Below are 16947 nucleotides of genomic sequence, written 5' to 3' on the forward strand. Positions count from 1 at the left end.
ATATTGCCAGTGTTGAAATCTCATCTCTTTCCAAATTCTAGTTGTGTGACCTTAAGCAAATTCTTGCACATTTTGTTAAACAAAAGATAGGATTAAAAACAGAATCTATATCATAACATGTTTGTAAGATTACATGGGATGATAATATTTGTACAGAATTTAGAGCAGTGTCTGCAACCTACCATATGTTATCAAATCTAAGATGCTATCAGTTGTGACATACACATTTTGTATACTTCTAAGAAAAGCAATGCCAGTTATAATATAAAATACTATCCATTGTGATACTGCTTATATATTAAAAGCTGAAGCAAGTATCTTAAGATCAGTGAAGTACAATAGTCAGTACTATATAAATGAACAAAATTTTAGACTGGTCAAGCTGATTATTTAGAGACAAGTTTGAACAGGGAAAAGAGATCCATTTGAATTTGTGGATAGTTTTCTTAAGTTGTAAGGAAACTACAGTATTAAATGTCCAAATCATTCCATGACTGTAGTAACTACTAAAGCATATTTCTTTTATGTTCTTAACTAGGTGTGGAGTTGCCTTCATTATAGTTTATCTAGAGCATCCAAGTTTAAACCATTATGGCTGTTAGGATGGAATATTTGTGTCCCCACCCCCAAATTCATATGCTGAATTGTGACTTCATTTATAGATAGGGCTTATGAAGTGATACGGGTTAAATGAGGCCATAAGGGTGAGGAAGATGGGGAGGAAACCCAGAAAACTGTCTTCCTATCATAGGAGGACAGTGTGAAGATGGTGAACGTGAGCCCTAATCAGGCACTGAATTGGCCAGCACCTTGATCTTAGAAGTCTACCTCCAAAACTGTGAGAAGTGCAAAAATCTGTTGTCAAAGTCACATTTTCTGCAGTATTTTTTCATGGCAGCCTGTGCTAACCAGAACGTAGCCCACAAGGAGCACTGTCATGAGAGAGAACTGGGGGGTGAATTCACCCTGGATTCTCACAGGGCAAGTTATTAGGTGTCAGGGAATATCTGACCTGTAGGTGCTTATCTGAAATTGGAAACAAAGGATCTCTCTACCAACTCTCCACCGTCCTCGCTTGTCACCGTCCTCGCTTGTCACCGTCCTCACTTGTCTGCTTACGCCATACTAAATCGCCACGCCATTTTACCAACATGATATTGACACTGTTATTTTTTAAAATTGCTTGCAATTGAAACAATAAAAAAGAGCTCAACACTCTTAAAGGAGTGCTCAGATAGGGCTCGCAGAGTGCTAAGGGCCAGTGACCAGGGTCGGGGACAGGTCACTATCACTGGGTTCTCACTCATGCATACAGTTGCATGATTACTCAGGCTCCACCAATGACAGGCTTTATTTAACAAACAGGATATGGGGGAAAGGGATTCTAAGGCCAGATTGCTTAGCTGTCTCACCCCAGATGGTATCCAGAAGTTTCAAATAAAGGCTGCTTGTGGAACGCTGGATGATGCTGCAGTAGCCCGCAGCAGCAGTCTGAAGGCTGGGCTGAATGCTGGACCAGGCAGGACAGAGTCAGGAGCACCGGGAGGTGGGCTGAAGAACCAGACGCAGTGGTCAGCTCTTTGAGATGCTGTGCCAAGTTGACAGTGTTCCCTGCAGGTGATGCCAGAGGCAGGGATGGAAGAAGTTGCAACAGCTATGGCTCTGTAAAGGTGTATGAGCTGTAGAGGTCTTGAAATCTATCGTGTCTGTAAAGGTCCAGAGAGACTACAAGGATCTACAAAGCCTGAAAAGTTCTGGTGAATCCCACAGAGGTTGACGGTGTGATGCGTCTCTCTCTCTCCAGAGGCTGGGAATGGAATCCTTTTTTGATTGTGGTCTGATGATCCTCTTCCTGTCTTTGGTGGCTCAGAGCAGAATGAATTAAGCTGGCTCTGGCTTTATATCCCTTTCAGGGTTCCCCAACCTACAAGTCTGATTGGACTGTTTAGCACTAATCAGCTCATTTTCTAGTTTTCAATCCACATAACAAAGTGAGCTTTAACCTGATTGGTCCATTTAGCTCACACATGATTGGTCCATTTTGAATCCTAGAACTATACATAAAGGGAAGAAAGGCCTAACCAGGTCAGGGCAAGCTCAGCCCTCCAACATTTCCCCCCAGCCCCCCAAGAATGCCACTTGCCTTAAGGTACCCATACTGTGGGGAACCAGTTATATAACTACCTATGGAATATCAACATTCTGTAGTGAATATTTAATTAGGTTTAATTTTAATCACTCATTTATGCTTCCTTGTATAGTAGATACAAACTTTGGTGTTCATAGTTTGATTTTTCTGGCTACTGGCTCTGCCTTCAAGTGTTATACAAATGAACTTTGCCTTAGTACTTGTTCTTGTGATTAAATTGGCTTTCACCAACATTTAAGATGGCGACGAGAGCAAAAATCCATAATACTGTTATTTTGTGGAAGGTCTGTTGTGGGTTAAAAAGTCCAAAGGATGAAATAATTCTAAACTAGTCTTGTTTTTGAAGTACATGTACCAAACCACACAATCCAAGCAAAGAATTAACCCATGTAAATCTTTGGGGAAGACTGTTTTAGTGAGTAGATGAGATTGCTTGTATTTCACAGAACAATTTATATGTAAATGGATAATCTGAAAGTCAGGAGGATGCTCAAAAAAGGTTGTCTTTCATTAATAATTCCCAAGTATCGCCTTCTCAATCTTGTTTACATTGTTTTTATCAGTGTAGAGGAAGCCTTCCCATCCTAGTTTAGCCAGCAGTGATGTGTTGATTATCGATTGCTGGGTAACAAATGATCCCAAATCTTAGAAACTGAAAGCAGTCATTAGATATTACTGCCCCCACACCTCTGACAGCAGGAACTCCACAGTGATTGACCTGCTGGTCCTTCCTCAAGGTCTCATGTGGGAAAGAAATGAAGCTGTTGGCTGGCGTTGCAATCTGTGAAGATGGGGCTAGGGTTGAAGTAGTCACTTCTGAACACACTCTTGTAACCAGTGGCAGGTGACGTCTGTCTCTGGACACTAGGGCTTCTCTATGAAGCTGCAGGAATGTGGCTTCCCCTCGAGTGAGTGATGTGGAAGCTGGTTTTTAAATCCCAATGGTGGAAGTGATGCTCCAAGCCTTCTGCTGCTGCATGCTGCTGTCACGAGGGGCAGTGCTGGCCTGACATGGAAGGGAGTCTGCTTACAAACTCATGTATGTGGCTTCTGACAGGAGACTTCAGTTCTTTGTTACATAGACTTGGCTGGAGGGCTGCTCATGCCATGGTTCACCCAGAGTGAGTGAAGGAACAGAGAGCGGCCACTGATCCTCGAAGTGCATTACCATCCCTTCTGCTGCATGCAGTTGGTTGTAAAGACAAATCCCGGTACTCTGTGAGAAGGACTGGGCAGAAGTGTGGGTACAAGGAGGCAGGGATGACTGGTGACCATCTTAGAGGTTGACTGGCGCAGCTGAAATGACCTTGAGCAGGACAGAATCATAGAATGATGCACTGAGGACCAGTCTTGAAAGGCATCCCATTTACTGTTGGCTAAATTCTCCATTGTTTCTGCATTCTCCTCATTATCTTCCAGTAAATTCTGTTTGCATGAAGTTAGCTCTGATCAATTTCTATTGTTGTAACAAAAGCCACCTAAGTGATAAACCAGATTCCAGTGTAAATTAAATTGTTTTGTTTTAGGACTATGGAAATCAGGTTTCTCATTGTTAGGGATGGGAGATAACAAATGTAGAATTGTGGAAAGTTGCCCAACCTGTTGAGCTGGGCTAGAATTGGAGATACCAGTGTGAATTCATGCTGAGTGCATCCACAGAGCAACCCTCCCTCTCTTTCTAGGGTCTTTCCACTGAAAATGCTCTAGTCACTTCTGCTGACAATGAGTATATCTGTCTGCCAAGGTCTAGTTTTCTAAATCTGACGCCCTCTAAAAATAATCAGGACTCTGTGGGGCAGAATGATGATAGCAGGGAAAAAACAAGGTACGCTTGGCACATCTTCTGAGCCTAAACCCTAGTAAAGTCTCAAAGAAGAATGGGGATATGTCAGTGATACAGCTGAAATCTGAAGGGTCTGCTGCCTACATTTGAGACAATTTCAATATTAATATAGAATCAGTTTCTCAGCTGTCACATTTATAATTGATTTGGAGAAATCATTAATGGATGCTAACAGTAACAGGTAGATGTTTGATGAAGACTAGGATATTTACATAGTAAGAATTTTAAGGGAGGACATAGTAAGGCTAATTACAAGGGGAAAAACAGTACTATTACAAATGGTGGACTGGAAGATACTACTTTAAAGATGTGATTAAAGGTTTATAAGAGGACCAATATGGGCAAGTGGGTGTTCCGTGCCTCCTACCTGAAGCACTGAAAGGTGTTTCTTCTGGGATATTCTTCTAAAAATGCATTTAATCTGATTCTAGCAAAGAGCAAAGATCAGACAAAAACGCAAACTGATTATACAAAATAACTGGTATGCACTCTTAAAATTTGTCAAGGTCAAGAAAGATAGTGACTAAGGAGTAGCCACTGTTTAAGGGAGGCTAAAGAGGCATGACAATGGAATGTACTGCTGGTGACTTTGTTGAACTGTAAACGGGGGGACATGCTGTACAGGATGTTACTGACATAATACCATTGTACCCATGTCACCGTTTCTGATATTTATAATGGTGTAAGAGAATGTCTTTGTTTTTGAATGCACATTAAAGTATTTAGGGGTAAAGAGTATCATGTCTGCAACTTAATTCTCAAATAGCTCAGAGAGCTACATGAAAGTAGAGATGATATAGCAGGTGGGGTTTAAAGTTAGGTTACCAATTAGTGAGTGTGGGTGAGAAGTTGGATGTTACTGTGCTATTGGCTATTTGACAGATTATCACAGAAGTCTGGGGCTCAGTGTGGCCATTTCTTTTCTTCGTGTCTCAGCATGGGTATAAAGCAAGGTGTGGGCAGGCCTGACTTAACTGTTTGCAGCAGGATCACCTTCCAAGGTATTCATGTTATATTGGCAGAATGGAGTTTCTTGGGGTTGCAGGCTTATATTTCCCCTTTAACTTTCCAGTGTTGTAAATATAACTAGAGCCATTAAGAAGTCATCGTGCACTAGAAAAATATGCAACTGAACCTTGGACAAATGAAAAAATAGCCTTGTATAATTGTAATATTCATCTTTTTTTTTTTTTTAAAGATTTATTTATTTGTACAGAACTGGGGTACAGGCCAGAGATGTGGAGGGTGAGAGGCTTCACCAGAGATAGAGTGGGGAGCAGAACAGGCAGATCGACGAAGTACACTGCTGAGGGGAGCAGCGGGCGGGTCAGGAGAGGTCTGCCGCGCCATATGGTCACCTCCGGGGCAGGCGGGAATCGAACTCATGCGGAAGTGGCTTTAGCTTTTTAGTGCTGTGCTTTAACCCGCTGCGCCACCAGGGAGGGCCTCATCTTTCAACAGTAAAATTTATTGAGTAAAATGCACAGCTCTTAGGTGTACAGTTCAGTGTTTGAAGAAATGTAAATAGCCAGGTAGCCAATGAAGATATGGAAAACACCCATCATCCAAATTACTGGCTTTTGGCCATTTCTATTCATTCTCCATTCCCCATAAACTTCAACTCTGCTGACTCCCATTACCATATACTAGACAGGCTGGGTCTGGAGGATTTGCAGTATGTCCTTAACACAGAAATTTTTATTTAAAAGTATTACATATTTTGCTTATTGAAGCAACAATATTGTTTTATAGCACTGTAATTTAGGGGACCAGGTTTCCACCACCTCAGATGTAGGTTACCACCCACCTCTGTTGTTTAGAGGCTTGAGGTCTCTTTACTTCCGGTCCCTCCATCTTGAAGCCAGTCATGGTGCTTACAGTATGGCTTAGGGTTTAAGTCTTCCTTCTTCAGCTCTCTGCTCGGGCTTAAGTGATTGCATCAGCCCCTACCTGCGTAACAAAGGGATACTCTCTCATACTTAAAATCAACCTATTAATAATCTTAATTATGTTTGTAAAATCACAGGTTTGCACCAAGGTCCTGGTATCCAATTCCTGCTTGCCACAGTTTCATAGACGTTGTAGGCATTCTTATTTCCTGCTTTATATAAATTTGAAATTACATTAAAAAAAAAAAGAAAAAAAGACTTGCTCATGTTCTGCTTGGTTTTATTTTGTCCTAACAGTAGTGGGTCTGCTTTTCTTTCTCTACCTGCCAGGTCACCACCAAATCAAGCAAGGCACCTGTGAGGTGGTTGCTGTCCACAGGTGCTGTAACAAGAACCGTATTGAAGAGCGGTCACAGACAGTCAAGTGCTCCTGCTTCCCCGGACAGGTGGCTGGCACAACGCGGGCTCAGCCTTCTTGTGTTGAAGGTAGGACCTATTTGGTTAGTTTCTTCAGTATCTCAAAAAAAATACCTTCAGTTACAGTCTCCCTGACTTTATTGTCTCCGCAACTCAAAGGTCACTGAGTCAAGGTCATGATCCATTCCCAAATGAACATTCTCTAACTCCACAGATTTCTTGATAAAGAAAGGTAAGTTGTTAATGACGTCGCTAAAGAGTCTGTAACGGGGAATTCTAGTCCCAGACAATCAGAGGTATTTTAATTCCTCCACGTCCAATGGTCTTGCCACTTTCTTCCATCACATCAGTTATTCCCTTGGGTAGGATCTTTTGCCCGTTGTCAAACTCTGTATTAAAAGAAAAATAACAGCTTAATTTTCTTGCCTCATGTTTAATGTTACAGACTAATGTTCTCTTTATATTTAGCATTTTATTTCAACCAGCACTTAAGAAGCATGTTCTTGGGGGTTCATGTATCATGCATTTGTTTTCTCTACAGCTAGTGGAATAGTGTGCCAATAGTTAAAACTTTTCAAAAATGAGTGACTGTGGATGGCTGTAGGTGAGGGTTTGGATTGATTCCTTTTGATGTCCTGACTCCTTCCAGCAAATATCTTGTTAGAAACAAGTTTCAGTCCCCAGGGGAACAGATACATGAGGTTAAGCCTTGTAGCAGTTTCTCTACTGTGGTGAGAAACCTCCCTGAAAATGAACATTTCCAGCCTGATCTGATGCATGTCTAAAGGTCAGCAGTTAAAACATACACTCTGCTCCCCCCCCCAATAGGCTTGTGTTTCAGTGGGGTTTATCAGCATCATCTCACCACCTCTTTCTCAGGCTTTTTATTTAAAGCCTGAAAGAAAATTTCCCTTCAATTATTTACTCACAAATACCTTCATTTGTACGCTATAATCACAGATAACACTGCTTCTACAGTGAGATATATAAGTATTCATGCAGTGTGAGATATGGCAAAATGAAGAATCTCATGTTAATTCAAGTCAGGTTTTGCTGCCATTTTACAAGAATCCCATTTTTAGATTTGGGATTATAGATAAAAGCCAGTGGACCTATAAAAGAAGAAAATCTTTAATGTTAAAAAAAGACATTGAAGGAAATGGGCTAAGTTTCTACTCCCTCAAGTGGGACAGGGTAGTATATTTTCTCCATCAGTTGAATCCCAATCATTCCCATCCTGCCTCTCAGTCGGTGCCCTTTTCTCAACCTTGCTGTTCCCCCACAGTCTAGGGACCCAACATTACATCTGACCAAGTTTAATATTCCTTCCATTTGTCTACCTGGTATTCAGAATAATCTTTGTACAAAAACAGAACTATTGTCACGCCCATACATAAAACCACACTTCAATTTTTTCCTATTGTCTTAAAAAATGACATCCATATTCTTCACCTTGGCTTATGAAACCCTGCATAAGCCGACTCCCACTTATTTTTGGGGGGCAGTCCTAGCCCCATGGGAGCCCTTCACTTCCCTTTGTTTATCTGTACATGCTGCCTGAACACTGCCCTCCTCCCTGCAACATACCTTTTTTCTTCTTAATTTGCGCTCACCTTTCCACCTTTCCAATCTCCTAATGTTCTTGTGTTTCCCAGTTCATGGTAAAATTTGAATGACAACTCCCACTTAGTTTGTAAGTTGCTTGATAACAAACTGGGCCTCTTCTGTCAGTACCTGGGAGGTATGGCTATTAAGAGATAAAACTAGGCATGGTAAAAAATTAAGTTCATTTGAAAGAAAAATTTGATTAAGTCAGGCAATTGCAGTCTACCAGAGAGAAGGTTTTCAAAGGTCGAAGGGAGCTGGGGCAAGAGATTTAGGCAAAAACAGGGGGTTAGTTATTACAGGTTATTTTCCTTTAGCATGACAGGGGTGTCTTAGGCAGATTACCCCACTACTGTTGATCAGGTGATCCTAGCTGAGCCTAATTAAGGTAGGTCTTGGTTCAGTGACATGTATTTTAACATAAGTGGCTCTGTTTGGGCCCCCCTCCTTTTTTTTCCCTTTTCCTTCAACACAGCAATTACTGGTAGCATCAGAAATAGTAATTTCTTACACTAAAGTACCTTGTTTTAAAATTTTATACATGTGCAAAATCCCCTTTGGCTATCACCTCAGGCATAAGTACACTTATCTGTTTGTTCAGTATATTTTTGTCTGTGTATTTAAGCTAGGTCTGTAAAAAATACAGAATTCAGTACAGTGTGTGTTTTACACAAAAGGTATCACATTGGATAGACATTTTTCAATTTATTTTTAACAGTGCTAACAATGGGGTGCCCCAGCAGGGGTTCCCACCACCACCATCCTTCCCCTTAAAGGTTTCTCAGTTCTATAGTCAGCTAGCAAGGGTTTGTTTTTCACCTTGTCTTTATGTGACTTTTAATTACTTCATAATCCATGTACTAGTGACACCAACATCAGCTATTTCTTAATCCAGCCTATCAATGTCAGGCTGTGAAAATATTGGATAAATAGCACATATTTTGAACTTGTTTTGATTTGATCACTATATAATCCCATTGTAGAGTTAGGTCATTTAGCCACGTCTTTACTAAAGCATACTCCAGTTGTGTCTATTGCCAAACAGACTCATTAACTGATGCTTTCCCTTCAGAATCAGTAAGGGATGGAGACCAGCTTTTCATCAGTTCAGCAAAGTTTTACATAGAACTTTCTACATAACACAGATGTTCTTGCTCTATATTGTTAGAGCTATAAATGCCCAGGATGATGTGTACCACTAATCAAATGTAGGCTAGTGAGTGTTTGGTTATTGTGTGAATTTAGATGGTAGCTTGTTGCCAGAAACATCTGTATTTGACATGCAGGATAAAAGCCTCATGTAAATTTGTAACTTTAATGCTACATTTGTGGCCGGAGAATACCAAAAGCCAGAAGGAAGGAACTAGATTATGTCCTCATATTTGAATCCCCTGCACCTAACCTTGTTTGAGAAACAATCGGTTTAGTTTATGTATGTTGTATAAAGATCACTGAGGTACAGACGCTGTCTTTTAGTCTCCAGTTAAGATATATGTCTGCTTTCAAATCCTGATCATCTACTATTCCTGATCTGAGTATGTTTCCACTAGGGCTTTTAGCAATACCTACTTAATCTTTATCCCATAATAATTATGCAGTTTCATGCAATTAATTGGCAAGCAGGAAGAACTAGTCTCTGCTACTAAGTTCGTCTTATTTGTCAACAAGCACAGAGAGGATCTAAAATATAAAATTCACTTGAATTTACATTTAAATTAAAACAAAGGTAAGACAATGTTGGAGTAAAGCACTAATTAATGTTGGAATATAGAATAGAAATTGGAATATCTTTATGCATTGGTTAAACAGAGGGAGAATTTAGCTGTTTCTCAACCCCGTCAGGTTTTGTTATAATTAATTTATGAAATCCCCCTGAATTCTTAAATCTGTCTTTAAATACACATTTAGGATTTGATTTAATACACACAGGGAATTACTTTCCTGAGGCCATGGTTACTGGAGTTCGCAGACAGACAACTTTAGCTGGTAAGCATTCTTCCTTTTGAATTGCCTACTGGCATATTGGGCTATTTCGTGGTGGGAACTATCTGTTACACATTTATCAAGATGTAGCTCTATAAACATAATGCTCAGTAGTTTTATGATAAAATCAGATAAGTGTGTAGTACAATGAAACTACTTTAAAGTTAAATGCTTTCTAAAGACTTTAAAAAAGACAAATAAGGTGTGGGAGAGAGACCCATACAGTCCTTTTCTTTCCATCTGCATGTGCCCACATTGCTTCCTCTTTTCTGGAATGTCAGGATTTGCTTACCTAAGGACAAGTAGTACCGTTTATCTTTTGTAGTCAGTATTGCTGGCTTTATGGATGGTGTGACAGGGTACAGGCTCCTTTAGATGTCTTCCCATAAGGGTCGGTGTGTTCTCTTGCCACCTAAATAAAACAAAATGCAGCTTCCTGAGTTTTCCTCAGTGGCTGCTGGGTGAATGATAATATGGTGCACTCTGGGAGAAAGATGAGTTTTTCCTTGCAGAGGTTGGTTCATTCATCAAGTTGTAATTTACCCCCTTGGAGGCTGGCATGTCTGTGGTAATGGGTAAGGATGGTCACTAGAATCAAGCCCTGTTCTTAGGGAGCCCACACTTACCTAGCAAAGACAGACTCTAGATGACATCTGAGAGAACGAGTCAAAGACACGGCGGAGTGTGACCCCATTACTAGCAGGAGAGAGCAGGTGCAGCAGCATAAAGTCTGACCACGAGTGGGAAAAGCTGCCAGGGTTCCACTGCCTCGGAAACCCTGGATGGTAAAGTTGAAGAGGTAAGCACAGAGACCTTAGAGCCGATCCAATTTAGGATTTCATGCTTATTTTCCAGGAGAATATCAGCACAGGTTTCAGGGTGAGCCTTGGAGGTGTGTGTGTATGTGGGAGAGATGCAAGTTCCATGCTTTTGAAACTGCCCCCTGTGTTTGTCAGCAAGTAGGATTGTTTCTGCAGGCTGAAGTTTTGAGCTGGCACAGACTCATGTGGGATTGAGAACTTCCCCATCGATGTATGGTTATGTAGTGATTTTGCCCTTTGGGGGGCATTTGACTGGCTGGAGACACTTGGTTTTTCTGCTGGCAGAGCTTGGTCCTATAGCAGGTAAAAGTCAGGAGTGTTGCTAAATACCGTGCAGTGCCCAAAATGTCAACAGTACTAAGGTCCAGAAACCCTGCCTGGAGGTCTCCACACTATTGGATATTCCTGCATGAGGTGACCTTTAGCTAGGAGAAAAAAGCTAGACCACCAAAACAAAAGTCTACACCTCTTCATCCACCATCCTCTCAGAATTCTGTGGAAATACTGATACATTGCTATTTGTGGAATGTGTGAACAGGTAAGATTGCTTTGTAGGGCTCTTAGTTCTTTTTGCTGTATCAGGCTAGCATGGCTTCTGTTCTTGAAACAGCAAAAAAAAAAAAAAAAAAAATACAAATTAGCAAGGCTTTCTACTTACCTATGTAAAACTTAATCTTAATGAATGGCTTAAATTTTTATTTTTGCTTACAGAACTGGGGTATAGTCCAGAGGTGTGTGTGGGGGGTGAGGAATCACCAGTGGGGATCAAGCAGCAGGGAGACGGGAGAGGTCTGTTGTGGGTCAGCTCCCTGGTTAGGGATCAAACTCACACTGCAGTGGCTGCAGACAGTGTCTCAGTGCTGTGCTCCACCCCTTGCACCACCAGGGAGACCCCTCTTGGCTTAGTTTTTAAAAACAAAAACCAGGGCAAATATATTGAAATAACAATGGTAATAGTATAACCGATTAAAGGTAAAATCCATATTCTATGGCCATTTTCTAGGTGACATGGTTTAGGAAGATGTGCTTTTACTTTCCTATCCATAGTTACCGCGTACAAACACCTTTTCCAAAAATACAGCTAAACCAGGGAGGTGACCCTCACAGGGCGCAGCAGACCTCTCCCACCTGCTGCTTCATACTCTGTCACTGGTGAATCCCAGCACCTCTAGCCTACAACCCAGTTCTAACATGCATAAATCATTAAAAACAGATCTAGTGTTGAAATGTGATCCTGTAGCTAGTCTTATGCAAAGGCCGGGTTTATTTAAGTAGCTACACAAATACATAATGTGTTTCACTGAATGAAGTGATACTTACTTTTGACCTGGTAGGGAAAAAAAAAATCTACTTAACAGAGTAAGGAAAAAGCATCAAAAGCAAAATAGCTAATTATTCATGTTAACTTTTCACCTAGAAACCATAGAAAGTACCAGCTGCTATCACCAAACCAAGCCTTCGCTTTCTTTTTCCTTCCTTTCTACATGAAACTGGAAATCCATTGCAGGTTGGCAGATTTTGTGTTTTCATAAGCCAGGAAGGTATGGGGCTTTTAAAAGAATTTTGTTTTAAAAACAGCAGTGCCACTACACTTTATCACTTAAAATGTGTTTTAGTAACAGGGGGGAAAAATGCCTCGTACAAACTCATTTTCCTGTGGCAACAAGGCTCAGTTAAGTAAGCAGATGTTGTCAGGGGTTATTTTAGTGGAATCAGAGCTTAGACTTTCTGGCTGCTTGGTGATCTTATTTACTGACTTTCAGGTCAAAACCTTACCTTACTGAGCCAACCTTAAAAGACTTTGGAACCTCTATTTTAGCTCCTCTGGTATCTATTACAGGGACACCTTAAGTGATGTCTTCTATAAGAGGAAAATGACTTCTTGCAAAAAATTTGAATTCCAACACAGCAATGCTCTAGTCTCAGAAGCCTACTGTGAAGCTGTCTTTATAAAAGCAGTGTGTGTCTTCCAATGAAAAGAAATAATTGCATAAGAGGTTAACTGTATAGTCTTCCTTTCTTATTTACACAATGCTTACTTTAAGGACTTTATTATCAATTTTGTGTACAATGAATGCATGATTCCATCATTTCGTTTTAAGCTGCTTTTCTGGGTTTTAGCATTTGAATTACCCTGGGTTCCTATGAACCCAGTTAGGAAGTACTGGAATTTCTCTATGAAGTTGGGATAGTCTAATTCATTTCCTTTGCAGGGAAATTCATTGCTAGATTTCTCACCTTTCTTGGTCATATTTTAGGCTCATGTCTATCCCCCATCCTTTCATCTCACGAGAGGTCATTTCTTTTAGGTACAAGACTTTCCCTGAGTTATTATATCCTCTCTTGCTCAGAAACCCTCCATGGCTCCCTGCTCCAGAGAGAATCAAGTCTAATCCTGACTTGTCCTGGAGAGCCCACACCCCAAATTGCTTACCAGTCACTTTCTTAACTTATTTCCAGTGCTTTCTTGCTAGCCCTGTGCACACCTGGTGACGCAGGAAAACCCTTCGTGTGGCTCAGACCGTGTGTACAGACCACTACTCACCATCTCCCAAGGTGTCTTTTGAATTTTTCATGTAGCGCTGATACTGCTTACTCCATCAGCTCCCACTGCCAGTGGAACATAGTTCGTCTATGGTGCAGTTGTAAAGATTGAAAGAAAGCATTTTAGATTCAGTTTTAACTCTGTGTATATATAACTTACATAACTTTTCCAATCCTGCAGATATTTTTTAAGAAGGGCCTGGAATCTCTTACCTATGTAACCACTTGGGACCAACTCATGGTATTCAGAAAGGACTGCCCAGCATTACGGATGGATATGACCAAATTTTACATAGCACTCAATAAACTATCACTGTAAATTGTGGCTTGTTTCAGAGCCTGCTGGACCAAGACAAACTTAGATTTTAATACTGCTTCGCTTAAAAATTCTAGTTTTTATTTCTGGAATATCTGCCTCCCTGCTTTTAAAGGTTGTTGGGACAATCAAGAGAGTAAATGTAGATAAGAGTTTAAAATTGACAAAACTCCATAGAATTTGAAGATGAGATTGTGGTATTTGGGATTAAAAAATATAAGCTCAGAGTTGGCCTTACTGTGCCATCCACTCCCGTCCAGGGACAGGCTCAGTGTTGACACCTTCTAATTTAAATAGCAAATGGTTGCCCTAGATCACAAATCTAACTCAGATGCTACTGGTTTTGATGAAAATAATGACACAGTAGCTCCATGTAGAGAAGGCGCAATGTCGGGGCTGCTGAGCTAATGCTGAAACCATCCTGTGTCCTCCTCATGCCAGGTTGCATTTGCCTGACAGGAGGAGAGTTTGCGGTGTACTGCTAGCTGTGTTACCACCTTCTGTCGCTGTTTCCATCTCAGTCAGGAGTGGTCGCTACAAGAGATGGATGGTTTAGGGAAGGAGGTGGGTGTTAGAGGGTGGACTGCCTCTGTCCACATGCTTCCCTTGACTGTTTTCAAACTGCCTTTGTGTAAGGTAATTAATCCCTGGTTTTCTCTTGTCTATAAAATGCAGGCAGATAATGTTTAACCTCGAGGTCTTAAGATTGCATTTAGGAAATGGAAGGAAGACGGCTATTAGCAAGATGCTTAGTACTCAAAAAATTGCAAATGGTAACAGCTGATTCTGTCAAACTATTGCTAGTCCAAGAAAAAAGAGCTAAACTACACCCTCCAACCATGAGCTCGGACCTATACCAGCCCATTGATTGACTTTAACTTGAAGAATCTGTGGGACTCACCATGAGAGTTGGTGACGTTTCCTCCAGTCCTCTTCCTCCGCCTCCAAGTCCAGGGAACTGGGCTGCCAGTTTCTGCCTAGTGGGCTTAAAATGCAAAGCAATTTGTTGGTGAATTGCTTCAGGGATGGTTAGGTAAAGAGGACAGGAATGCAAAGGTGACTGAAGTCGTCAGGTTTCTGGGAGGGGGCAGAGTCCTCCGCTATTCATCCAGCATCCGGCAATTGACTTCCAAGGGGTTGCTTATGAGCTGCTGATGCAATAGAAATGTTTACCGCCATTGTTAACTCTACCAACTAAAGATGATGATCGCAAAACAGATCCAATTATCATGGGTTACGTTCTGAATCCATCATAATATGAAGCATAGTTTGAAAGCTTACTTAGTATGCTTAACTTAGCTTAAATGTGCTCAGAATACATACCTTTGGACAAATTATTTAATTAAAAAGCCTATTTCTTAGGAAGCATTGAATACTTCATATAATTTATTGAATACTGTTCTGAAATGAAAAATAGAATGGTTGTTGACACTCAGGATAGCCTGGATGGGAGCTGTTACTACGCAGTATCACAAGAGAGGCTTTGTGTTGTATATCACTAGCTCAGCAAAGGTCCAAATTCAAAGTAGCGTTTCTATTGAATGCAGATTGCATTAGAATCATTGTAATGTCAAAAAATTGATTTTAGACAACAGTGACTCAAATCAGCCCGGGCATCCACAAGGATTCATTTTGTCCTTTTGACAACCTGGCGTAAGCTTTTATTTTACAGATGAAGAAACAGAATGAGAGGAGTTAAGCATCTACTTCAAGGTCCTTAAAAAAAATTAATACAGGCATATTCTTTAAATTCACACATGGTAAAATAATTCTTAACTATCTGAGATGTCAGTATACTAGTTAGTGTTGAGCTTTATGTCACACACATCTAGAGGAAGAAATGGTCTCATGAGTATCATTTGACCTTTGTTTTTCAGCTTCCATCGTGATTCAGAAATGGTGGTGTCACATGAAACCTTGTTTGGAAGGAGAGGATTGTAAAGTGTTGCCAGATTACTCAGGTTGGTCCTGTAGCAGTGGCAATAAAGTCAAAACTACAAAGGCAAGTATAGACAAAATTACTCTCACAATTTGAGCACCTTATTGATTTTATCCTGCCAGCAAGAGAACATTACTTGATACTGATAATCTCGCTTGGCCAGTGCCATCCTAAGATCTTGGTCTTTGTTGAGCAATGATTTGCTGTGTAAGCTCATTATTTCGGGTGGGGCCTATCAATCATTTCCTATCTTGCATGAAGACAAGGCTTTAGAGATGATAGATTAACATGTCAAAACATCCTGGCAAGAATCCATATACAAATGATTTGTGAAGATGGAAATCCATCCTGCTGGGAGGACATTTAATGGTTGAAGACCACTACAAGTCTCACAAGACAACAGTTTCCTCTTCAAGTAGTATTTCTGGTTTCTGAAGGGGTACCATTTGTCTACTCAATTCTTTGTTTCCCTTAAAATTGTTACTTCCAAATCCTTTCATGATTCTGTTTCATTGGACTACTGACCTGTGGCCGCTCTTGTTCCCTTCCTGTCTTCCACAGTGTCCACCATCATGTTTATGAAATATCTTCTAAGCTAGTTCACCCCAAATGTTCCCATGCTTCCCCTATTTGTTTGGTTCTCAAGAACCTGGCACGTTACCTTCCATTCATTTGTTCTGCACCAGACCTCAGCTTGTCCTTCTTACTATGAATTCCTTATGCTTACTGGCTGAACATTTTCTGTGTAAGAGAGCTGTGAAGTATTTCTTAGTGAAAATTAAGAAACAAAAACAGGCCATTCTGGAACTGTTACAGTTAAACATATTTGAATGTAGTAATTTTTTAGTTCTGGTCGCTATCTAATCTTTTGGCTTCTTGAAGGGATGATCATTTTGCTTATGTTTCTCTGAGTATTATGACTTACTTAAGAGTGCCCATTTGTCTTCAATCACTGAGATTAAAAGAGGTTGTATTCTAAATGTGTGTATGAGATACCTATTTTATAACATAGTAAATATAAATTTCAGCTGACAGATCTCAAATCCTCAGTCTATTGTACTGTTAGATTAATTCCCGATTATTGGTAATTTCAACTACATAATTTCAATTATCTTGCTCTTGTTACTGATACCAAGATGACAAAGATAAATGACCTCATATATTCAGGACAGTAGAAGGTCATGACATTTGTTGGTAGAGGAAGGAGGTTAATACTTTCATCATTTCTATGAGCCACCCAAAACAAGCTTTCAATCTTTGTAATCCCAAGCGTATTTGCAAAGCAACCCCTTCCTGGTGTTATACAAATAGACCAAGACAATGGTGTTTGGGAAAAGAATGATTTCTGTATTCTTATTAGAGTGGCACCCTCTTTGTTTACCAAAATGCCCTGACTGCAGATAAGGTGCTGGTGCTCTAAGTTTGCTCCCGCCAAATCCTC

The 16947-nt window shown here is 40.5% G+C and overlaps 1 protein-coding gene across 1 annotated transcript; it reads left to right on the top strand.

Moving 5' to 3' along the window:
- The first annotated feature begins 1368 nt into the window (after nt 1–1368).
- On the top strand, nt 1369–15643 carry FAM19A4 (family with sequence similarity 19 (chemokine (C-C motif)-like), member A4). Its single transcript, XM_012735161.1, has 3 exons — nt 1369–1546; nt 6212–6367; nt 15445–15643. The coding sequence occupies exons 1-3, from the start codon at nt 1369–1371 to the stop codon at nt 15600–15602; spliced, it is 492 nt and encodes a 163-aa protein (XP_012590615.1). The 3' UTR covers nt 15603–15643.
- The last annotated feature ends 1304 nt before the right edge of the window (nt 15644–16947 follow it).

Source organism: Condylura cristata, unplaced genomic scaffold (assembly GCF_000260355.1).
Source record: "Condylura cristata isolate star-nosed mole 26May11 unplaced genomic scaffold, ConCri1.0 scaffold00004, whole genome shotgun sequence".
Classification (NCBI taxonomy): Eukaryota; Metazoa; Chordata; class Mammalia; order Eulipotyphla; family Talpidae; genus Condylura; species Condylura cristata.